We start from the raw sequence: 26,400 nt of genomic DNA, 5'->3' as shown, positions 1-26,400 counted from the left end.
GTAATAAAATACTGGAACCTCATATTTGGTCTTCTCAGGTGCACAGACCATGTGGTATGCCAGTTGGTGGTGCTGTAATCTTACTCTGACCACTGTCTTTAGTGTGGGCACATTCTGTTTTTTGACTTCTGTAATAGTGTGCAGATCCACTGGTGCAAGGGCCCTGTGCTATAGGCCTATTGTCTGAATTGCTGCGTCATCTGTTGGTGCTGGTTTTGATGCCTATAGAAAGTGATAGCGATTGTGTATATCGTGGGCACCATTTGAGGCTATCACATAACTGTTCAGTTGTGGAGTATAGTTGTGTACCACCACCAACTGGTCATGGCCAGGAGCAGTCTGAATCTTGACTGTTTGACCTGGTGTTAGGGAACCAAGTCAATGAGCATCACAGTCATAGTGCATTTCACGAGGTCATCATTTGCATTGGTTTCAAGTTTGGGCTGCAGCAAATCCTTAGCAGTAGGAATCATGGTCCTGGTGCACTTCAAAAAGAATTGTTGTGCTGATGAGGGCAGGCCCTGTCACGGTAGATTTCACAGTCTGAGGAGAACAGCATAATAATCTGTGCAATCCATGCACATTTCCCTATAACATGCCTTGGCTGAACGAACTGCCCATTCTGCCAATGGATACAGGCAGCTGCTCGGGATATGCTCGAATCCCATGTGTGTGAAAAGTTCCAAAATGCCACAGAAACAAATTAGCGAGCATTTTTGTCATTAATCTATGGAATGCCATGTGCAGTGAAACGTCTCTTCAGTTTGATGATGACTATTCTACTCATCATGTTTGGCAGATAGGCAAGTTCAAACTACTGAGATTATGAATCAATTAAGACTAAATGTTCGTCACTGTTCCATTCAAAGATATCAGCTGCTGTGAACTCTGACCAGTCCTTCACGATGACAGCATGCAGCTATCTACATGTGACGTCCATGTCTATCTCGCAATCTGCCTTGTCTGTAGTGGATAAGGCAGCTCTGGAGAAGGCATCAGCCAAATACAGCTCATCACCTTCGTAGATGATGTTGAGATTGTAACATTGCAACTTTAATATGTGTTTCAGCTGTGCAGATGCAGTGTAAAGAGGCTTTTTCAGAGTAGTTATGAGCGGCTGATGATTTGTTTCAACAACTATAGGATGACCATATATGAAGGACTGGGGTATGAGGAAAGATTGAAGAAATTGGGGCTCTTTTCCCCTGAAAGACGCCAACTGAGGGGGGATCTAGTAGAGGTATATAAGATTATGAAGGTTATAGGTAGAGTAAACAGGGGTAAGCTATTTCCTATGATAGAATGACAGAGACACGTAGGACAAGGGGCCATGGACTTAAGGTGAGGGGGGAGAGGTACAACACAGATATTAGAGGGAGGTTTTTCACACAGAGGGTAGTGGGGGTATGGAATGCTCTGCCAAGTAAGGTGGTGGAGGCAAACACGCTGGAGTCATTTAAGAGTAACTTAGATAGGCACATGACTGGGTTGGAGATGGGTGGATATAGGAGATTGTTTTAAATAAGGGTCATTAGCATTGGGGCGTCCCTGGTAACATAAATGGATGTGGTATGATAATAATGTTTTTTCTCTTTTCATTCACAGGTTTTAAGTCGGTCCACCTCGTGTCCAACAAGGGGCATACACGCGATGGGTTGTACTGGGGCTGCTCTTGGTTGTTCGAGATTGGCCTAGTGCTTCATGTCGTTAGTGTGCCTAAACTGGACCAGATACTGGGCAAGACGACAGCTCAGTGACTACCGCTGATTGCTGTGCAGACACGGATTTGGGCCGGTGTCTGTGGGAGTTTGCACATTTTCCCCATGCTTGCGTGGGTTTTCTCCAGGTGCTCTGGTTTCCTCCCACACCCCAAAGATGTGTTGTTAGGCTGATTGGCAGGAATAAATAGTCCCTAAATCAGATTCCCTCAATCTCGATTGCCATAAAACATTAGACAGGGGTCGTGGGTGGAGAGGGGGACTGGTGGTGTTGAGATGGCAGCGTGGGCTTGTTGGGCTCTTTGTTCCTTGAAGTCATGAAATTTCTGACAGTCAGTCAAAGACAAAACCTTTTCAAATCTGTGCAGGTGTCAGTGAGAGTCCTTGATGCAAAGGCTATTGGTCTGCCATTCTGGGCACAGACTGTGCCAAGTTGATGCTGGGAGGCATCTACTGATAAGTACAGGTGCTCAAACGTCTAAGTATTATAGCACCAGTGGGGTTGTGAGTACCTGTTTAAGTCTGTTGAAGACCAGCTTTGACAAATCTGGACTCTGAAATGTCAGCTCTTTTGCCTTGTTACAGAGGCTGCCAGACCTGCTGAGATTTTCCAGCATTTTCTCTTTTGGTTTTAAGATCATTGTGTGGTGCTCTTGTCAGCACCATGTGACGTTGGGTGGAGGAACTGACAAAGTTCCAATTAGCACACTGTAACATGGGATGAACTTAAGGTACTTTGCTATGCCAAGAAAGCATCATAAGGCATGCTTGTCCATGGGAATGGTCATCTGCCATTTAGCCATTGTCTGGATGGAGCTTTATACCATCGACTGAGTAAATAGCCCACATAAGGAACATGAATCTGCATTTTGCAGGATTAATCTTCAAATGTATCATCCTGATTCTGTCAAAGACAAGACAAAGACGTTCTTGCACAGTACAACCCAAACCAGGATGTCATCAACAATCATTTTGCAAGGTTAGTCAGCAAAGTTTGCTTCATGCACCGCTGCAGACCTCACTGCCAGTGGCGATCCAATAGGATGTAGAAGGAAAATGATATCAGCCTACCAGAAACATCAACGTGGTGATTTTGAGGATTCCTCATTTAATGGAACCTACCAGAACCCACATCTCATAATAAGATTGCTAAACACCTTGACATTTGGGATGTCTACTATCATCTGTTCCACTGCCTTCCTAGCGTGATGAGGTTTGAGCAACACCTTGTTTAAGTGCATTAGGTCAGTACGTACTATCACTATGCCAACATTCTTTACTACAGCCATTGCTGAAAGCCAGTGGCCTTGCCCATAGGTGTTTTGACACCCAATGCTGTCATGCAATACACCTCATTCACTACTTTCTGCTTCATGCCTGCTGGTGTACTCATTGTTGGCAGTACTAAGTCATCTAGCATCACGTGATGTACAACTGGTAACTTAGCAATGATGTCACAGTGTCTTCGCTATGGTCTGGTATTGTAGAGCATGCATTCCTGGACCAAGTTGAATGAGCACTAATGCAATCCCATAGACCTAATAATGGTCTTACATTCTGATCAACTATATCAAACTTGAAGTTGATGTGTGCAATGGAGGGTAGCTACACCTTAAGCTTGGATGGTTTGTCTGCTGTAGCCACGAGGGTCACCTGGGTGCTGCATGTAGGCCTAATGCCTGTACCATTTGGCTGGATTATATGTTGCAATCTATGTTTAGTCTTGCATTATTGCTAATGAAGTTGAGGGGGCTGGGGGTGAAGTAGCCACACTAATAAAGAGGGTTAAAAAGATTTGGTTTCGGTTTAGCAGAAAACTCAGATACTTGCAGTAGGCAGTGTCTAAGGGCATAAAACTGTCAGCTGTTAATCCTGAGGCACAAACACTGCACGTGTTAACACTCAGATTGCAAAACAAGGCTGTTCAGACACCAAAACAGTCTAAAAGGTACAAGAGAGGGAGACAACACCGTTTACAGCTTGAACACAGTTTGCTTATCAAACCTCCCTAGCCTGAGATCATCCATTGAACACCAGGGACCTTAGACATGGGGAGGATAATTGATATCTAGAAGTAAGATACAAGTTAAGGACAAAATAGCATATTTACCAACTTCACACATTCAACATGTGACAGCAGAGTGGTTAGCACTGCTGCCCCACAGTTAGCATAATCCAGTGGGAGCATTTGGCATAGCATTGTACAATAACAAGAAATTGGCTAAAGTCCATGGCCTCTGAGCTTGCTTCTTTATAGAAGCTTTAAATGTTTGGACATCTCTTTCTGCTTAGTCTTTCAAGACAGGGTGGTAAGTAAATGTGGCATTTCCCACTTGACCTGAAAGTGATGCAACGCCTCAGCCGTAAATGCAGGTAGGCACGAAGACCTCAAGGATGTCAAAGATCTACCACAGCCTGTCAAATGTGGCTATGGCCATAATACATTTCATTAGCTGAACATCTAGCCATTTTGAATCTGCATCAACCTAGATGAGGAACATATGACCTATGAATGGTCCAGCAAAAGCTATATGCAAAAAAACACCCACAGCCAGCCTGACCACTCCTGCAGATGTATATTTGGCTGTGGCAGCAACGATCGCTGGGTTTGACAACTTGGGCATGACTGACTATTCTATCAATCTGTTTGTTGGCATCGCCACCAGACATAACTTCAGGCCAGTGCCTTCATTCTGCTCTGTCCAAAACGTGCAAACAGCTCCTGTCATAAAAGCCACATGTCCTGGGGTGGCACTATAATGTGGAGATGCCAGTGTTGGACTGGGGGAAACAGTAATAAGTCTCACAACACCAGGTTAAAGTCCAACAGGTTTATTTGGTCACAAAAGCCACTAGCTATCAGAGCTTTGCCCCTTCTTCAGGTGAGTGGGGAGTGAAAATCCAGCAACTTTGATAACATCAGAAAAGTTTGAAATTTTACTCCATTTTCCCATATTCCAACATTCCTGTTATTTATGTAAAAGTACTGGGCTCTCAAAGACTGGCCAAAGACTTGTAACAAACAATACTTGATTCACTAGCCGAGCAGCTACTTCGTGCTTGTACTCTACCTGCATTTCACGGAGAACTCCCATGCTCCTGTCATGTGAATCTTTAGTAGCCACATCATGTGACCAGTCTACATCTCTATTTAAGTTGGGACATGCAATGGTGGAATGTAATGGTGTGTGAACAATAATTGTATTCAAACCATTTCAACATATACAGATTGAACAATAACATTACATAATTACTTACACATAGTGAAACATGGATTAAGCTGTTATACTAATCACTGATAAAAATTTTGACCAAAATGAAAGTTTGACATTTTTATCTAGATAAACAGTGCAGTATGAACTTGCAAAACAGGCAATTCCAGGATAGGCAACTAATTAGCAATAAAATTTCATGGGTAGAGAGCATGAAGCTGCTCAAAATTTCTATTAGTTTGTTAAGGTGGTGAGACAAGAAGAGTGGTGTTGATCACATCTTAATAAATTGGGTGGAGAAAGTTTATGGTATCTGAAGTCATTCTGGCTACTTAATGTGGCTGATTCCAAAGAAAGATCTTGAGCTGGAAATGCCCCATGTGACAAAGATTACGTTTCAAATGCCTTCTAAAATTGTTAGGATTAGTGAAACAAAACAGAAAATGCTGGAAAATGTTAGTGGATCTGACAGCATCTGTGAAGAGTGAATGGAGCCACCGTTTTGAGTCTGAATTACTCTGACAGAGGAATAGTAGTACTGGAATGGTTCAGGAATGACATTGAGTTTAAAAAAATCCACAAATTGAATGCAGCTTTAAAGAAGAGAGCTATAGGATCATAAGTTCATTTCATTTAGTGAATAATGATATGCAAATAACTTCAAATTAGCAATACAATTTGCAAGGTATTTTATTGATTGAGGCAATCTGTAGGTGAGGATGCTCATTGCAGACGGGTAGCGACCAAAGGTCACTTAGGATAACAGTCAAAAGATTCAGGGCTGACCAGCACACTCCAGCCATCGAACGGTATTTCAAACACAAATAAAGGCAGTGTAGAGATGCCAGTGTTGTACTGGGTTGGGCACACTAAGAACAGTAAGTTCCACATGCATGAGGACAGTCTCAACCAGGACCTTGGGTTCATGTTGCACTACATGTAACCCCCACCATTTGGCCTGGGCTTGTAAAATCCTACTAACTGTCCTGGCTTGAGACAATTCACACCTCTAACCAGTGTGAGTACCCCCCACTCCACTCATATTGTCTATACCTGTAAAGACCTGCATTCCAATCATTATCTTACATGCATCTTTGTCTACATATGCTGTGTTCGTGAAACCTAGCTCTCCACTCATCTGATGAGGGAGCAGAGCTCCGAAAGCTGTGATTCCAAATAAACCTGTTGGACTTTAACCTGATGTTGTGAGACTTCTTACTGTGCAAATAAAGGGTGATTGGTGATGGAAGACTGGCTTTGGTAAAATTACAAGTGTAGAGAAAAATCAAATTTTATAATTCTGTAATTATACATAATTGTAACTTGTGCAAGTTGCAATTGGACATTCATTTCATACATCATAGAATTCTAACTACTGGAGAGTTGATATAGATCATTTCTGAACAGATGCACACCTTTAAATGGTATATGCTAATTACTTGTAACTGAATCCAGAAGTAAACACTAATGTTTTATTCAGGGCTCAGGTGTGTTACCAGCTGGAGCACCAGATTCCTTGCTATGGCAATAAGATAAAGACCAGTTTTGAAACTCCAAAAATCTCCATTTGGTCACTCAAACTGAGGAAGTCTGAAAAGCTAGACATCAAATTTTGTCCTGCAACTGTACCTCCTGGAGCCTCCCCTTGGGGAGAGCACATGCCTCTGCACCCACTCCTTGAATCAAGGCCTCGAGGAGATGGTGGTTGAATTGGTGTACAGGCTTTTTCCCTTCAAGGCTGGTAGCCTTTTGCTTTGGGTTCTGGACATGCTGTACGGTCTCTTCAAGGCAGGTGGGCTGGAGAGAGTGGTATGTGCGTGCTGCACTGGTGTTTACATATGGCACCTGGGCCTTCGAGCCCATCAGCGGATGGCAGGTGGATAAACCAGCTCTCAATCTGATTGCGAGATGGCTGCTCGTGCATTATGAAGCTACAAGCAAGGAATCAGGTGCAAGTTCACACCAGTTGGAATCACCCACCACCGCACTTGAAAAACTTAGAATTCCACCCTCAAGTTTGAGTTTAGTGGTGCAAGTCTTTTTAGAAAGTTTATGACAAAGAACAAAACTTCTGGAAATACTGAATTACTAGAGAGTTGGAAATTGACACTTTTCCAGATGCCCAAACCCCTTTTTGTTTGATAACTTGCATTTAAAAAGAAAATTAAATGTTTCCCAGTTCTTGTACCCATTCTAATGAATGAATGAAATAAATGCTTTGCTGCAAATTCTGAGGAATTTGCATTGACAATTAGGTTCTTTTAATAGATTGTTTGAAATTATGTTGAGCTATGAAAACTAGAAATATTAATAAAACACTACACTAAGTTATAAAGTGCCTTACCTCAAGTTTCTGCTTTACAACACTGCAAAAATACTTTACTTGACTGGAAAATAGAGACATCTGGTTACATATAATGGCAAAGGACACAGTACAGAAATGACGAGTGTTTATATTCCACTCAAACCTCTTCCCATCTAAACCTACCAATATTCCCTGTTCCCTCAAATGCTTGTCCAGCTCCCCCTCAGTTGCATCTATATTACTCACTTCAACTAGCCCCTGGGGTAGTTAGTTCCACATTCTGACCACTCTTTTGGCCATGTGTTTTTCCTGAATTGTCTATTGGATTTCCAGGCACTGCTCAACGTCAATAACCTCTAATTACACTCTTCACCCTCCCCATCAAAACCTTCAATAATTTTAAAGGCCAACATTAGGTCACACTCCAGAAAGAATAGACCCAGCCTGTAAATCCTTTCCTAATATGTATACACAAGTATTTGTGTCATCATCCTCATATCTCATCTGCACCCTCCCCAGTATCCCTATCCATAATATGGTGACTAGAACTCCACATTCTACTAAAGTGTCAAGACTGTGATTGATCTAAGGTTTGATACAAACATAGTAAAAATAAAGCAAAATGTTTGGTTCTCTTGTGGTCTTGCTGGCCTTTGGTGCAACTTTTGATAAACTTGCTTGACCAATCTTCTTGGTTATTTTGAATCAGTGTATTTGTACTCCAAGATCCTTCTGTTTCTTGACTCCATTTAGATTTTACCTTTCAAAGGAATAAAATGCCCTCCCTATTCTTCCTACCAAAATATACTCACTCCCTCAGATGTTACTGTATTGCATTTCATTCACCAATATTTGCCCTTCTTGAAAATTAATGCCCTTCTCTAAATTTGTCAGTATTGAGCATCACACCAATTTTGTGCCTTCCACCCTCCAAAATTCAAATCATTAGGTTTAAATTATGAATAACAGTGGTCCTAACGGTGATCCTTTGAGACACCACTTTCCACTTGCTGGCACTCAATTTGAAAAACCATTAGCCCCATTCTGCTTGTAGCCAGCTAGTTATCTATTTTGCCACTTATCTTTGACTTCACATTCTTGGTCATAAATCACTAGCCTGTTACAGGGCATCTTTTTGAAGACCATTTCAAAATCCAGATAAGTTACATCTACTTTGTTACACTGTTTACCTTCTTTTGCTGCTTCAAGAACAACCAAGATTGATCAAGCAAGTTCTATATTGTTATATTTCCTGTTTAGATCATAGAATGCCTATGGTGCAGAATGACGACAATTTGGTCCATCGAGTCTGCAGTGACAGAGCATCTTACTCAAGCCCTATCCCCATAACCCCACCCATTTATGTTAATCCTCCCTAACTGACATCTTGGGATACCAAGGGCCAATTTAGCGAAACCAATTCACCTAACTTGCACATCTTTGAGCTGCGGGAGAAATCCACATGCATGGGGAGGACATGCAAATTCCAGTGCCAGGAACTCAGGTTCAATTCCGGCCTGTGGGAGACAGAGCAGAGCTAACTACATTTTCCTAGTGAATTATGAATTGAGTAGTAATGCCTCAGCTATCTCTTAGAATATATTACCCATAAAATGTTGTTATGAAATGATCATGTTCAACTCTGGGTAACTATACAACTGTCCCCCCCCCACCACCCCCCAACTGACCCTTGGACTTGCCACGTCACCTGACCTCACCACCTTACCCATTTATCTCTTGCAGTAACATAGCGAAAAGCTATTTAAACACCCCAAAGCCTTTCATTATGCTAGTGAAAGACAGTGAAATACAGCAGCTAGTGCTGAAAGCAGTAGAGCTGGGTTAGCCACCCTTGCAGATATTCATTACAAAGAAGGATCCTGAGAACATACATACGCTTCATTTCTTAGAAAAAAGACCAGCTCAGAAGTCCAGGTGAGAATTGTGGAATGCTGGTGCTGTGTTAAAAAGAGTGGAATAGCAAGCTGATGGCAACTGCCTCTCCTTGGAAAAGGCATTCCATTTCCATACCTATCTCTACTATCCAATTAATATCACTTCACCCAAAGGGACAGCACTCTGAAAGCTTGTGATTTTGAATAACTTGCTGGACTATAACCTGGTGTTGTGATCTCAATCAGGGTAGTTGAAATTTTCTATTAGTATTCCTTGGTTGTTTACTCAATCCTTCACTTGTCTGCAAATTTCTTTATCTCCCTTCCACCACACCTATAAAAAGGTACTGAGCAGCAATCTCTACATTGTCTTTCTGATGGATGCATCCTTTTCTTCCACTGTCAGTCTCCAAGTACAGCTGTTCCATCTCTCCCTTTACACCTTTTCTATTATACTCTAATGTTTTCAGTCCTAGTTTTTCCCCTTTGATCCATGAGCTAGATTTTACATTTCCGTGATGCGTTTGAAGGTTGGGGGGGGCTAGCATGCAAAACTCAGCAAGCAGCCTGCCCATCACTGTTCCTAACCCCACCACAATTTTACTAGTGGTGGTATTGGCAGCCCACATATTAGTGGGTCATTTGAGGCCCTTTAGGTGACCCAAAGTAGTAAGGTGCAAAGAGAAGATTTTGTTCTATTAATATTACTGGGTGGTTTCCTTGCCACCTCTATCAGCTGAATCTAGCAGGTCATATTTGCACAAAGCTGAACTGATATGGGCCCTGCCCACTCAATTTAAAGAAAAACAAATTCAACAAGATAAACTGCATATTACAATTTAATTTCTAATGCTACATGGGCAGGGGCGGGGGGAGGAGGAGGAGGAGGAAGGGGTTGTAAAAGCACATCCATGTGGTCCAAATCACATTGTAGGGAGAAGTAATTAACCTGTTTTGTCCAAATGCAGTATCCATTATTCCACATTGCCCTTGACTGGACAAGGGCAGAGAGTGACAAACTTGCTGACATCGCCAATACAATACCCTGCAGTATTCTGTCTTGACTTGTAACTTCCAAATCACGATATATTTGCCATGTTTTGACTTCAAATTGGAATCTTCAGATTTTGGTGTAGACCATCCTGTGTTACTGGTCTAAAAATTGTTTGGCTTTGTAACTTCAAATTTGATTGATTAGTGCTATAGAAATTGCAGATGTATAGTTTTCTTTATAAAGATGATCTTGTAAGAGGATGAACACAATTTAACATACTGCAGACAATCCAGAATGTAAAACCGTCACTCTTGACTACAGACCTAAAGCAAAAAAAAAACAAAATGAGCAAAATGTCAAGATCCAGGTTGTAAAAAGTTCAATCAAAAAAGAAAAAAGCTGCTGCAAATCTTCAGTTACTGTAATTAATGCACAAAACCTGCTTATATTGTCCAAATTAACTTGGGAAAAAGGGATTTATGCTTTGTCACTACACCCAAACCACTTCTGCTCAATGATCTTGTAGAAAGACAAGAAATAGAAAATCAGCTCTCCCTCATCTACTGGGCCTGATGGAATATACCCCAAAATACTAAGCAGCAGCAAGGAGAAAATTGCTAGGCCTTGAGAAATCTTTGTATCCTCACTGGCTACAGGGGGGTCTCAGAGGACTGGAGAAGAGTCAATGTTGCTCCTTTGTTTAAGAGGGTAGCAAGAATAATCCAATTACAGGCTGGCGAGCTTTACATCCATGGTAAGGAAATTATTGGAGGGGGATTCTTTGAGATAGGATTTATTCCAACTTGGAAATAAGGGGGAATATTAGGTGAGAGACAACAGTTTTGTTAAGGGAGGTCACGCCTCATGAACACGACTGAGTTTTGAGAAAGTGACGAAGGTGATTGATGAGGGTAAGACAGTGGATATTGTCTACATGGATTTTATCAAGGCCTTGACAAGGTCTGTCATGGTAGATTGGTGCAGAAGATGAAGTCACATAGGATCAAAGGCAAGCTGCAAGGTGGAAACAAAACTGGCTCAAAGAGTGGGGGGTGCCTTTCTGAATGGAGGGCTGTGACAAGTGATATTCCTCAGGGATCAGTGCTAGGACCTTTGTAATTGTACATAAGTGGAGGAAAATGTAACTGGTTTGATTAGAAAGTTTGCAGATGACAAAGGTTGGTGGATTTGTGAATAGAAATGAGGACCAAAAGATACAGATCATCTGCCATCTCTCCACCCAAGTCTCCAATTGGAGTTTAATCTGGACCAAGGGGCAGGGGGGGCGGGGGGGTAACGCATTTGGAAGGGCTAACAGATAGGAAATATATAGTAGATGGCAGAACCCCAAGTATTGATAGGTAAAGGGATCTTAGTGTAGTGTAGAGGTACACAGGTCAAAGTGGCAACACAGGCAGAGAAGGTAGTCAAGGCATACAGCATGCTTGTTTTCAGCCAGGACACTGTTCAAAAATTGTTCAAACATTGTAGCTTTATAGAACCTTAGTGTGGCAACCAGAATTGAAGACTATATCCCAAATGCAGCCTATCAGAAAAATGGAGGTTTTAGAGGGTACAGAAAAGACTTGCCTGGTACGGAGGGCATTAGCTATGAGAAAATTGGAGAAACTTGGTTTGTTCTCACTAGAATGATGGAGGTTGAGGGAAGACCTGACAGAAGTTTACAAGATTGAGGGGCATGGACAGGGTGGATAGTCAGCAGCTTTTTCCCAGCATGGAAGAGTCAATTACTAGGGGACATAGGTTTAAGGTGTGAGGGGCAAGGTTTAAAAGATGCACAAGGCAGATTTTTTTAGAAAACAGGTAGTAGAAGCAGTACTGATTTAAGAGGTGTCTTAATATGCAAATAGGATGGGAATAGAGGGATATGGTCCCCAGAAGGGTAGGGGGTTTCAGTTCAGTCAGGCAGCATGGTTGGTGCAGGCTGAGGGCCAAAGGCCTGTTTCCTGTGCTGTAATTTTTTGTTCTTTGCACAATATAGTGCTATACTCAAATGTCAGTACAGTGACAATTTTTCAATTCATTAAGATCAGTGGCTGCACAGTAAGCACTTCACCCAAACTTCTGCTTCTACAATAGTCTCAATCCTAGACACCTTAAAAGCTGGAATGTAAATAATTCTAACTTTCAGAATGTATCATGCATGCAATTAAATTGATGGGTCTGGCACTGGAATGCTGCTTTGGGAGATGAGTGCAAAGTGGAAGTTTGTTTTCATTGAAACTCTTATCTTTTATTTAATTCAGCAGTTTAGCTAAAAATACTCCAAATCAAGAAGCTGAGTTTTATTGCAGTCTTAACATGTGTGCAAGCTGACAGCAACTGCAGTAGTTCATTGGATAGCTCACTCAAGCTGGTTTTCAGAAGCTTGAGGCAGTTTTTTTTTCCCCCCAGGAGCATAAAAAGTCTTTCCTCAATGTTACTTTATCTGCAGAGGTGTGTGCGTGCACTTTTTCTGCCTTTCAGTACAATGAAAGCAGCTTGACTGGTGAGTCAGTGACAAGTCTTACTTCTAATTATAATAAATAGATTTTAAAGTTATGGTTTGGCAGGTTAACTGGACTCTGGATTGTAGGAAATCATGGGTGCCCCAGACAAATATATCTACAAAAACTGTCATTGCTGCAGAAACTTGAATGACAGGTTTCAGAACTTGGAAGCTGGAGTCACTGGTGCAGGAAACTATGAGCATTGCACATTTAGGAAGATGGTCACACTGCAGGTTAGGAGTGTAAAGCTGTGGTGATTGACAATCTAAGCCAACCAGGCAGTGCAAGAGTCCTGAGTCAATCTTGCTTGCTCATCAGTTTTCCATTTTTGTTACTAGAGGACATGTCTCAGAGGAGAGCAGCCAAACAAGTCTATGGCACCATGGGCGATTCAGCTGCACTGGAGGGAGGAAGAGGAATAGTGATAGGGGATTGAATAGTTAGGCGATCTGTGACAGTAAATATGACTCCAGGATGTATTGCCTTCCTGGTGCCGTGGTCAAGGATCCCATAGGAGGGCCATAGGGCATCTTTCTGGGGAGGGTGAACAGTGAGAGATTGTGTTCACATTTGTACCACTGGTTTGGTGGGAAAAGGGATGATGTCCTGCAGGCTGAGTTATAGGGTCAGGAAAAAGACTAGCAAGTGAGACTTGAGGTAATGTCTGATTACTCCCAAGGTCATGTGCATGAGTTTAGAAATTGTACAATGAATGGCTGGAGAGATGGTGCAGTGAGGAGAGCTTCAGATTTGAGGAAAGTTGGATCTATACAAGCTGGACAGTCTACCTCTGAACCAGAGCAGAACAAATGTACTTGCAAAAGGAGATTTCCCAGTGTTGAAGAGGTTTAAACTACTAGACTGGTAGGAGAAACAGGACAGGAGGCAGAAAGTTAGTGAAGGACTCTGAAAGACAGAAGGTTAAAATATAAAAGCATAAAAATTGACACTTGAGGTACATATTTAAATACAAATGAGTATAGCAAGTAATTGAGCCAAATGCATTTAGACAGATGGTAGCATGATATATCATTGTTATAATGGAAACTTAGCTTAAAGAGGGGGCAAAATGACAGCTCAACATCCCTTGATATAGAGTTTAAACAGAGAGGAAGAGCTAAAAAGGTCAGGGTGTAACATTATTAGTTAAAAGAATTAGTTACAGCTGTGAGGAGGCCTGAAACTGAATGAAGCATCAAATGAGGGCTTTGGGTTGAGCTCAAAAAGGAATAACCACATTACTGGGAATTATATATCCCCAGTGAGGGAGGAGATGTAAAAAGTAGGCAAATAATTGCAAAAACAATATGCAGTAACAGTGGGAGCTTCAACTATCCTAATGTCAAATGGGATACAGTGAAGAGCGGAGGACAAAATTCTTGAACCGCTCAAGAGAACTTTCTGGCCAGCACATAAGCCCAACAAGGAAAGTGCAATTTTCGATTTAGTCTTCAGAAATGAAGCAGCAGTGGGTGACTATTGGAGATAGTGACCATAATATTTAGCATAATTGAAGGGAGTTAATGGCAAGTGGTATTGTCACTGGACTAGTAATCCAGAGACCCAGGGTAATTCTCTGGGGACTTGGGTTCGAATCCTGCCAAGACAGATGCTAACATTTGAATTCAATAAAGTCTAATGATGACCATTGGGTTCACTAATTTCCTTTCCCTTTAGGGAAGGAAATCTGTCATCCTCATCTGGACTGAGACACAACTCCAGACCCAGAGTTCACCCTCAATTCCCCTTTGGAGATGATCTCAGTTCAAGAGCAATTTGGGGTGGCCAATAAATGTTGGCCCAGTCAACAGATGATATAAAAATAGTAGAAAAAGGATAAGGCTGGGGGAAAAAAGACAAAATTTTACAAAGCTGGAGTGATCTGGTGAAATGGGCTGGAAAGGAAATCCATGACAGACCAGTGGGAAACATTCAAAAGCAACATTCTTTCTACAGGCACTGTGTAATCATGTCCCCACAAAGGAAAAAGGGTGGTGCTGCCAAATTTAAAGCCCATTGGTTATCTTGAAGCATACAGGATAAGACAAGGTAGGAAAAATGTTTGATATTCATAAAAACACTGAAAAGCCAAGTGTAGAAAATACAGGGCGAAGTCAGAAAAGCCAAGAAAGGATATGAAAAAATACTGGCAGGTGAAATCCAGGAAAACTAAGCTAGAAGAGTAGGTCATAGCAGGAATATATAAATTGTTCATTAATCCTACCTACATCTTGTGCCTCAATGAGTATTTTGTCTCCGTTTTCACTATAGACATTATACTTATTGCAGCTAACCTCCAAGTAGAATAAGTACTGAAGAGACTGACATCCAAGAAAGTGGATAAATCACCTGGGCTGGATGACAGCCATGGGAGGAAGTAGCAGATGCCGAGATTCATTTTTTCCTTTAATTTGTATTTAAAATTCTCAACTCCTACAAACTCAATTGGTATGGTACAATCATTTTTGCACTGGATTTTCAGAAGGCGTTTGATAAGGTACCTCACAAGAGGTTATTGCAGAAGGTCAGGGGACATGGAGTTGGGGGTAGGGTGTTAGCGTGGATAGAGGATTGGTTGTCAAATAGGAGGCAGAGAGTGGGGGTCAATGGGTGCTATTCGGATTGGCGGTTGGTGACTAGTGGGGTGCCCCAGGGGTCGGTGCTGGGGCCTCAGCTATTTACCATTTATATAGATGATCTGGAGGAGGGAACTGAGTGCAGGGTGTCGAAATTTGCTGATGACACCAAGATTGGGGGAAAGGCAAATTGTGCGGAGGGTGTGGAGAGTCTGCAGAAGGATCTAGATAGGCTGGGCGAATGGGCCAGGAAATGGCAAATGGAATTTAATGTTGGCAAGTGTGAGGTGGTCCACTTTGGTAGGAAGAATGGTAGGAAGGACTATTACTTACGTGGCGAAAAACTGCAGCAGGCGACGGTGCAGAGGGACCTCGGGGTCCTTGTGCATGAGTGGCAAAAACCCAGCTTGCAGGTGCAGCAGGTGGTCAGGAAGGCGAATGGGATGCTGGCCTTCATAGCGAGGGGGATTGAATATAAAAGTAGGGAGGTCTTGCTGCAGCTGTATAGGGCATTGGTGAGGCCGCAGCTGGAGTACTGTGTGCAGTTTTGGGCGCCGCACCTGCGCAAGGATATTTTGGCCCTGGAGGGAGTGCAGAGGAGGTTTACTAGGCTGATACCGGAGTTGAGGGGGTTGAGCTATGAGGAGAGGCTGAATAAACTAGGCTTGTACTCGCTAGAGTTTAGAAGAATGAGGGGAGATCTCATTGAGATGTATAAGATGATGAATGGGATGGATAGGATAGAGGTGGAGAGACTCTTCCCGCTCAAAAAAGACAGTAGGACTAGGGGGCACAGCCTCAAGATAAAGGGGAGGCGGTTTAGAACGGAGTTGAGGAGGAACTTCTTCACTCAAAGGGTGGTGAATCTCTGGAATTCTCTGCCCGTTGAAGTGGTGGAGGCTGCCTCGCTAAATATTTTTAAGAAGCGGGTTGATGGGTTTTTGATAAGAGGGGGGATTAAGGGTTATGGGGAGAGGGCGGGAAAGTGGAACTGAGCCACAACAGATCAGCCATGATCTTATTGAATGGCGGGGCAGGCTCGAAGGGCTAGATGGCCTACTCCTGCTCCTATTTCTTATGTTCTTATGTTCTTATGAAAAAGACAAGTGTACCAAAGTGATGGTTCTGATTATTCACTGCAAATGGTGCCTCCAAAAGATACAAACAATGAAAGGATGTTTCAAAGATTGGCGGGAGAAAGTACTGAACAGGATAAAGCCATGAGTAGTACATGGCACAATGGTGCACACCCTTGCTTACAGGATGAGAGGCAGAGCCACAACTCATGGATAGGATAAGTGCCATACACAGTACATCTTCCAACAAAATGCAGGAGACCCAACACAAGTTCTAAGCAAAGGATATTTCCCCCATATGACAGTATCAGGATAACACATTACACCCTTCAAGGATACTAAAATCATCTAGGGTTCAATTTTGATATAGGGCCAAAGGCAAAGCTTAAGTAATACAGACTGATATTCCAGGCTCCAACAAATATCAGGCTGAGGGATGTATTCCATTTATTCCCTGCACATTCCAGATTTTCAATGTAGCTACTGTCATTGAATATTCAGCCAAGGTAGTAAGTGGATGTAGAAATGGTTGATCAGCCATTTTTCACCATGCTTGGGTTAAAACTTCCCCATCTCCAGCTATACTGGAGATGCCATTGATATGGAGGCAGCACTGATTGTGCTGTGTCTGGATTTTTGAGTCCAGAGATTCTTTGACCCAAAACAAAAAAAAATTACAGGAAAAACACTGACACCAATAGCTCCAAGGGGGTTATCACCACCAGCTGTGAGGAATTGTTGCACCATACCCACATCATCTACAAACCAACCACACCCCTCCTGCAATGGGGCTACTCAATAATAGCCATAAAAAAGGATACCACAGTAACATTATAAATACAAGATGGATACCTACCTCGGCCCTAGTGCTACACAACCTAGCCAGCATGCTCCCCACTGAAGCTCTTAATATTAAAGAACTAGGATTCAATTTTGACACCAGACCAGAAGCATTGTAGGTAGTCCCCACCCCTGTGTACCTTGCAACCCTGGCACAGAGAATATAGTGGGACCAACTGTCTTAAGTTTGGAGTAATTAAAAGGAAAATGCTGATGGACAGATACTATTATGCTCCTGGTTTTCAAAGGATAATAGGCAAAATTCACCCAACTGCTCACGTACACCACATCCTGCACCCTCATGGTTTGTTTTGTCTGTATTGCGTGCAAGAAACATTACTTTTCATTATACACTAATACATGTGACAATCAAATACTAGATCACCCAACAGTTACAAAAATCAAAAAAGAATGCAACAAGGGATAAAGTTAGCAATAAACTGCAGACTCCAAATTACCATCCATGGAGGTTAAAGAGAGGCCAAAGCCTTAAGATCAAACAGTTGTAAGGATCCAAGATTAATACTACCAGCTTTTGTAGCAAGACAAAAACCTAGTGGTTGGTTCTTAATTTAGCTAGGACCTCATCCTTGGTTCTGGCTGGAAAGCAAGTCACATGGACACATTCTGGCCCTGGCTCTCCAACTGATCTGGATCTCTGACATACCGTGTATGATTCTCCAAGGATTGAAAGCAGGCCTCAGTTGAAAAAGCTGCATTCGCAACTGTAAAGATTGTTTCCTCTGCTTCAGCAAGCTGCTTTTTTTTTTGGTACTCTGCAGTTCAGCAATATGGGTACTGAAATTCTGTGCCAAACAGCTGAACTTGTCGACCACAACTTTAATCATACTGGCAGTTATTATCTACAGCACCTTAAATTGCCAGGTTGAGTCCACTCACTAACTGAACCACCACTGAGGGCTTGCCTCCAACTGCTTCTTTCAGTACTCAGCATTTTGTCTCAAAATTAACCAAAAATCTTCCTAAGCAAGCAGGTGGGCTTACTTAGTTGACTTTAACCTGGTGTTGAAGCTACTCAAAATAGCTTTGAACTATTGATAGATCTGCTAGAACATCACAAATTGAACAATAGTGAGACCACAGCACCACATTTCTATGTATAAAACCATGGGCTGAAATTCTCAGTCAGTAGCAAAGTGGTCATACCCACCATTAATCTTATTGTTGCCCACAGGATCTCACATTGTGGCATGGATTTCATCTCTCACGACATTGAGAATCTGGTGCCAAGTCAAAGGGATTGCAAGGCATCAGTGATGTCGTCCAGCAGGGTAAGCTGGCCGTCACAGATGGCAAACCCCCAGCAGTAGAAGGCACTGACTATACTTCAATCATTCTAGACACAGCAAAATTAAGATTGTGATATATACACACAGGGGATTAAGGTATTAGCTGAAATATCAAACCAACTTGAGGGGAAAAAGCACTACAGCTCTTAAAAATCATAATGAGAAGCTTGACATTCCAGATGGTGGAAGTGTTTTTTCAGGATCAGTGAGATTGTTTAGCAGTAAAAAGCCGATTGCTCCTCTTCTAAAGGCATAATTTTTGTTCAGTGGTTTTGCAGCAAGACTAATCGTAAAAAAACCCAAGTGATTTCCACCCGTGATGATTTCAATAGTGTAGCCTATAGAGCAGCAAGGATTAACTGAGTTTGCCATCATAGTCACACCAAAAGCCAGGCTACTGAACATAGAGATAGATCACATATTTGTGGTAATGTTAATGTTTTCTACAAAGGCCGCCCAAACTAATTCCAATTTCTCACTTGCTCCTCCATGTCTGCTCTTGAATAATAGTTTCATTTCATTTTCAATAATTTATAATTGACTTGAGCACTTTAGCAGAGCATGTCACATTGCAACCACAAAATCATTTCAAACTTCTCCTTAATTTCATGAATATTCTTAAATTTACAAACGTGCAAGTTAGGAGCAGTTATAGCTTCTCATGGTTAAGTACAAATAATCTTCATAACTCTATCATTTGAAGAAGTTTGGGTCACTCAATCTTATGGGTTTTTCTGCGGAAAAAAGGTCTTCAATTTCACAGAGCCAGAATTTTATGTCCACCCAGTGGTGGGTTCGAGCTGGGGTGGGTGGGTAGGAGCTTCAGGACTCTCATCCACCCCAAGTGCATCCATTTCAGTCCTGGTCCCAGGACCTCTGGTACTTACCTGATGAGCGGTTGCAGGACTTGGGCTCATATACAGCCCTGCAGTGCCTTTTCTGGCCATCAAAGCAATGCCTTGAGGGGCTGGAGAACTGTCATCCAATGAGATTTACCACTGGCTTGCCTGCTGCAGCTGATAATGAAGGGGAACACCAGGGAGAAACAGAAAATATACTTGGGCTTCATGAGTCATAAAATGGCTCACGCTTCTCTGCTCAAGGTAGGGGAGGGGGGAGACAAGATGGCTCACGCTTCTCTGCTCGAGAGTAAAGTCTTGCTTGGCTTCTGTCAGTCTCCATCCATTGTTGGTGCTCTGTGGTTGTACCTACACCAGAGGGACAACAGTAGTCCATGACAATGGCAATTAGGGATGAGCAACCATTGCAGGTGTTAAGGCTCCATTGAAAAGTAGGGACATAACCGAGCTCCAGGGCAGGTGGGGTGGGTGGTGCAGGGGGTGGAAACAAACCCAAAAGATGCGCTGGGGAACACTTACTCCCCAACTCCCACTGAAGTTCCAAGGTACAGTTTACATAACAACTGGCCAGGGAGTGAAAATGTCCAATGGGCAATTTGCTGCACTGGAAATCATTCAAAAATGTGATTTCAGTTGGAACTGTTCAACATTTGCAATATCTTCCAGCAATAGCTACACAAAAAAAATAAAACTACATCTAGCTCTTGGGCAACTATTGCCACACTAACCATCCATGAAACTAGACTGGCCCACCTCCCCAAACCCTAACTAGTGGTAGCTCCTGCCCCCACACCACAATCTCTTGCAGGTTGTTCTCCACAGAATGATGCCCAGGGAACTTGGGCACTGGTTATCTGAATAGACCGTCAGTAGCTGCTGCAATGCTGTCCATAACAGCTCTCTCTCAACTGATATCCTTGTATTCCCAGTAGGGGTATCAACTAAAGCTCAACCCAGATCAATGCCTTCCCAACTACTTCTACAAGTGAAGCACTGTGCTTGTGGTGGATCTTTCTACCCATGAAAAAAAGTCTCCTTCTACAGCTGCCAAACAGCACTGATCAACTGCTGTCCTTCAAATGCTGCCAAGGTTATTTCAGTTTCCATGTACCTTAATTACACTACCATGCCACAAAGTATCAAACTCAGCTGGATTGCTATTAGTTCACCCACATGAAAATCTAACCACCAATACCCAAATTAAAAATAAATATTCATTTCTGTCCGAGGAACAGTAACTCATTGAAACAGCACAAATATATGTTGCACTTTAACAATAGGAAATTGATGTCAATCAGGCACATTTGCAACTAGCTTTGTGTTTAAACTTATGTCTCCATTGGCTTAGTTAACTCTGCTTTACATCAGATTGATGGCAGTCATATTCCAACTCAGGCTCATAAAAAAGGAGATAGTCATTGACTTCCAGAAGCATAGTGGAAGGTATGCCCCCGTCTGCATCAATGGAGATGTAGAAATGGGCTTCAAGTTTTTAAGATGTCTGGATCACCAACAACCTGTCTTGGCCTCTCCGTGCCAATGCTATAGGGCCAACTAATACCTCTACTTTCTCAGGAGACTAAGGAAATTTGGCCTGTCTGCTATGACTCCCAAATGTTAGGTGCACCATAGAAAGCATTCTTTCCAGTTGCATCACAGCTTGGTATGACTGCAAGAAACTACAAAGTTGAATGAAGCCCAGTTCACACAAACCAGCCTTCCATTCATTGACTGTCTACGCTTCCCCATTGCCTCAGAAAAGCAGCCAGCATAATTAAGGACCCCACGCACCCTGGACATATCCCTTTTCCATCAGAAGGAAAAGGGTATCAAGTCTGAGGTCATGTACCAACTGACTCAAGAACAGCCTCTTCCCTGCTGCTGTCAGACTTTTGACTGGACATACTTCACATTAAGTTGATCTTTCTCACCCTACGACTAAACTATATTTTGCACTCATTTCCTTCGCCAAGTACATTATGCTGTCTGTAGAGTGTGCAAAAACAATACTGTGTATGCTAATATGTATGACAATAAATCAAATGAACAGAGGATGCTGGAAAAACTCAGCAAGTCTGGCAGCACTTGTAAAGAGAGAAAAGTTACCATATCAAATCCTTTTGGCTCCATATTTTGCAAAGGGGTATAAGATGAAGAAAATGTCCAATACAAAGCTGCTGAATTCCAGGTCCTGAGGGCTGCAAACTGCCCAACATGATACACTGCTCTTGCAGCTTGTGCTGGACTTCATTGGAGTATTGCAGCAGGCCAAGAGAGGGATGGACATGTGGGTATAAAAGAAGAGTTAAAATGGCAAGCAACAAGAAGTCATGCTTGTGGACTGAGCAAAGATGCTCCATAAAGTAGTCATCCAGTCTGCATTTTGTCTCTCCAATGTAGAAGAGAATGCAGTGGGAGCAGCCAATACAGAGCAAACTGAAGGAAGTGCAAGTGGAACACTGCTTAACCTGAGTGTTTGGGGATCATGAATGGAGAGCAGGGAGGTGGTAAAGGGTCAGACGTTATACCTTCTGTGATGTGTTTCATGATAGCATTGGGCCAGAGTTGGTGGAAATGGTAGAGGATGATCCTTTGAATGTGGAATCTTAGAGTACAAGTGAGGACAAGAGATCCTATTGTGGTTCTAGGACAGAAAGGGATGAGGGCAGAGGTACAGGAATTGGAGCAAACTTGGTTGAATGCCCCAATTACAGGGTGAGGGAGGGAACCTCAAGGAAAAAGACCAACGTGTTAGCAGCACCATTTTCAAAGATCTGAACAGATGGAGAAACAGAGAATAGGATGGAGTCCTTACAAGGAGCGGGAGGTAAGGAGTTGTAGTGAAGCAGCCCTTGGAGTCAGTGGGTTTAAATTAATGTTGGTCAGTCTGTCACTGGAAATGAAGGTCAAGATAGGGAAATATTTGAGATGGACAATGTGAAGGCAAAAGGATGAAAATTGGAAGCAAAACTAATACATTGAGATTCCAACTCTTACAAATTTGCTTTCAAAGGTTGGATTTCTTATAGGTAGAAAGAGGCAAAATTTTTTTGGTCTAATTAGACAAATTCAAAATTTCACGTTCTGGGTTCTGTGTACCAGCATCAAGTACATGATAAACATATGCTCACAGATGTACTTGCAGGCTTAAGTGGCATTACCCAAAAAGGTTGTGAAGTTTAATGCAATGAATTTAAAGTTTTCTACAGACCAATGAAACTTGTGAAAAAGATCTCCATTGTTTAATGGATTGATTTCCAGCCCTTGTCAACAAGAGCTGGATTAAAATCTGCTGCAGTTCCCAAATAGCGGGTGGGGAAATTCTCACCACACCTGCCACAGGAATCATAGTGGGCAGGTAGGGGGAACCATGCAAAAAGGTCCATCGACCTGGGAACAGGATTCTCCAGTTTTGGGGCAAGCACAACTGGAGAATCGTATCCCTAAAATCCAATATCTTTGATTAGCTCCTGCTTTGAATTTAGTAAGCTTCTTTTTATAGCACTAGTTTAGAAATCATGGATTTCCATGATTTCAATTAGAGGAATTTTGAGAAATACCAACACATCAAGCTAACATGCAAATTACAAGATTAAACGTTAACAAGTAAAATAAAAGCAGTAACTTGAAGATACATTGCAGGTCACACTAAGGAGAATATGTAGGACAACTGAAGAACAGTACCAGATGGATTGACTAAAGCAATGAGAAACAAAAGCAAAAGGACAATATTTTAATATATGAAAATCTGTCATTTGACAAATTAATTCTGCATCTGTCCCACACTTACCCATGTTCTACTTTTCATAGTTTTAGTTCCTGCTATCTTAAGATCTCCCAAATGACACCCAACAATAAGCTGTTGAAAGTAATGTGAAATTAGTCTACTGTAACTCACCGAGCCATCCATCTCCTCTTGAAGATGTAGCCATGGTTTAGGACTTTATTCTGGGAGAAATAGGGTACTTGTATCTACAACCTAAATACCTGCTATATTGTGCAGTGGTATAAATCAGTTATTGACATACGGAGCCAAATCAGATGGAAAAATAAGGATAGAGTATGTTTGTTTTTGGGTCTTATACCCACCTCCAGAAAGAAAATAGATAAAAAATTTTATGTGCATGAATGCCTAAATGGCATAGAGATGCTTTGTGGGCAGTTCTGAAAGAAGAGACAAAATGGACTTAGTTTCAGAGAGGCACCCAGTTACATTACAGGATAAGTGGCTAACTGGGCACCTCAGCACCAAGGTGTCTTCTCAGCAATTTTTAAGCATTAAAATTAGAAGACAGCCAGGCCACACCACTGAGGTTAGTTTTTTTTGGGGGGGTGGGGGGGGGGGGCTGCTGTTGCTCTACAGAGTGGGCATTGATGTATCCCTAGCCAGGCAAGTAGGAAGGGCCTAGGAGGCCAGTCGATCTGTCTCCCAACCCGTGTTGGGAAACTTGAAGCTGAATAGAAAATTGCAGGTATAGTAAACTTACCTTTAGCAAGGTTCTTAATGAGTCTAAATAGGTTGTCCTGTCCCAATCCTGGGAGAGGGGCAGCAAGTGGCTTTACAGGCCCAAACTCACTTCCCCCAAAATGGAGAGTGCTGGAAGTGTCGTCTTAATATTTGGATACTGACACATTGGCACCAGTCTTTTTTGGACCCTATTTTACTCTGCTTCCATTTGCAGTTCAAAGGGGAATAAAATTTAGCCCTGCTGCAGACGTGAACAAATTTGTCATCTTATAGCTTGAACTGAAAAAAGGGACAGGTCCCCAGAATGAGATTTTAGTTCAATGATTGCTGTGGTTACACTGCAGTCACTATATTCATGCAACTCTTACCAGCTTGTTTTCTTCAAGTGCTGACTTAAGGAATGCAATCACCTTTTCATTACCATCAGCCAAAGCCTGGAGACAAAGACAGAAACATATATCTTAGCTTCACCCACCAGAAAAATGATTCTTATCTAGAAACTGTCAAAAGCTATTTTCAAAACCAAATCATGAGAACTTCATCTAAGGGAATGGCAGAGTACCATGTGAATCATTTGGGGAGGGATGTAACATGTAGGATTTAACTTTGAGTTTCTCTTGAATACAATGCAATGCGTTTGCTTACAAATTCTAGAAGACTTTGTCCATCATAACTGCACTGGTCCAAGTCCAATCCTGAAAGGTGCCAAGCCCTCAGTCCGTCCACATCACCATTTGCAGCCAGGCTGTGTACAACAAACAATGATTTTTTTTAGTCGCAAAAAAATGGAAATTTGTTGGGTTCATTCTGTTTTAAAAGGCACCAACTTATTTGCAAATGTTCTATAAAACTACTTACAACATCTGTTTATTCATAACCTCAACTTCACAGCACCATCCATGATGCAGGTTTATTAAAAAATTCTGGTCTGCCCATTTGTTAATTGTTGATCCGGGCAATTTAAACAAATAAGATTCCATTCTCCTGTGTTTTTCATTTCAAATCAGTATTCATCCAGGATTGAGACTTATCATGCATCTTTCCTGGCCCAGAATGATTGCTAAGCAGTCAGGTTCCACAGTTCTATCAATGCCACGCTAAACAGTCTGCAGTGACTCATTCAATCTCTACATCTCATCTAACCACACTTGCTGATCTAGACATGGACAAAAGAGTAGAATTGAGGTGAGAGTGACTGTTACCTGGCACAAAAATCAGGTGGGAGCAGATATTTAAGAGTGTTTAAAATAGTAATGCTAAAGTTAGAATTGGTTTTATTTCTTCAAATGTTTTCAGAGTAACTATTTGCATAACACTGACAGAACTTCTGAAATTAAGGATTTAAAAATCACTGTTGAATTATTCTAGTGCAATAGTCCAGAGGAGGCTAGCACTTTGGGATTATTCCCTTACCTGGGAACTTACCAGAGGAATCCCCAAGAGCATCCTTTGGGTAGCCCCAAAATTCAAGGCTGGGGAGCAGGAAATCTTAGCATCTTTACAGTATAGAAGGCAGCTATTCAGCCCAGAGTCTGTACCAACCACAATCCCACCCAGGCCCTATTCCTGTAACCCCACACATTCACTTTGTTAATCCCCAACACTAGAGTCAATTTAGTACAGCCAATCTAACCCACACATCTCCAGACTGTGGGAGGAAACCGGAGCACCAAAGGAAACCTTTGCAGACATGGGGAACGTACAAATTCCACAGTGACCCAAGGCAGCAGTGCTAACCACTGTGCCAATGAGATCAGAACTTAGCCAATAGCTGAAAAACAAACAACTATGGGACAGATGTGTCCGAAAGCACTGGAGTGAATACAGGCAAGACCATGGTAATTGTTGCATAGGCTACTGTTTTAGGATGACAACTATTAAGATCAGCTAGATGTGACAGTGAGTTCACCTGTTCCTGCTCGTTTTCTGGTCAGGTATTTCCATTTAGATGACTGCAATGGGGTATGATTAAAAGTTGATTTCATATTTGTTGCATACTTTCCTAAACATTATGTAAATCTTACATTTATCATAGGCTTGTAGTCTATTTAAGGACTTTCTGAAAATGCAAAATCCAGGCCTACCCTCTCATCAGGCACTCTCTCCCCATTTCCTGTGATGAGTTGAAGAGTTAAACAAAGTTGTTTTGTTTCACAAGTTAAGTTTGTTCTTACTCACATTATTGCATACCAGTACTGTCAAAGAACTCAAAAGCTTTGAACATTCTACAAAAATTGATAATTGATAGAACAAACAAAAATCAGAAGACAACCAACATTTGTACTTGTTCCCCACTTTTTCAGCTAACTTTCCCATGTTATCTACATGGTTGTTCTTCCTGAGAGCCTGGATAAACACTGGGAATGCTCAGACCAGTTAATCCATTGGGTGACAATGAACCAGACACTGCTGTCATGGAACACAAACTTGTTTCCAGCAGGGAGGAAACAAAGTAAATCAGGAGTGAGCATCCTGTCACAGAAAATGCTGGAAAATCTCAGCATGTCTGACAGCATCTGAGGAGAGACTAGACCCAATGTTAAGTCAGGATGACCCTTTGTCTTGAAGGCCTACCTTCTCAATCTTTCCCCTCACCAGAGGTGTGGTGATCTTCAGGTTAAATCACCACCATTTTA

General features: G+C 42.0%; 1 protein-coding gene across 1 annotated transcript in view; it reads right to left on the bottom strand.

The window, feature by feature from the left end:
- aspg (asparaginase homolog (S. cerevisiae)) overlaps positions 1-26,400 on the bottom strand; it is a 160,409-nt gene that overhangs the window by 67,309 nt on the left and 66,700 nt on the right. The window contains exons 14-17 of the mRNA XM_080202112.1: positions 24,410-24,509; positions 24,133-24,198; positions 23,087-23,155; positions 10,434-10,447 (exon numbers count right to left, since the gene is read on the bottom strand). Coding sequence (XP_080058238.1) covers positions 10,434-10,447; positions 23,087-23,155; positions 24,133-24,198; positions 24,410-24,509 — 249 coding nt within the window. The remainder of the gene's footprint in view (positions 1-10,433; positions 10,448-23,086; positions 23,156-24,132; positions 24,199-24,409; positions 24,510-26,400) is intronic.

This window comes from Carcharhinus amblyrhynchos, chromosome 14 (genome assembly GCF_965287045.1).
Source record: "Carcharhinus amblyrhynchos chromosome 14, sCarAmb.v2.hapA, whole genome shotgun sequence".
NCBI classification, from domain to species: Eukaryota; Metazoa; Chordata; class Chondrichthyes; order Carcharhiniformes; family Carcharhinidae; genus Carcharhinus; species Carcharhinus amblyrhynchos.
The sequence above is the reverse complement of the archived record's forward strand: the minus strand, read 5'-3'. Positions and strand labels throughout refer to the sequence as shown.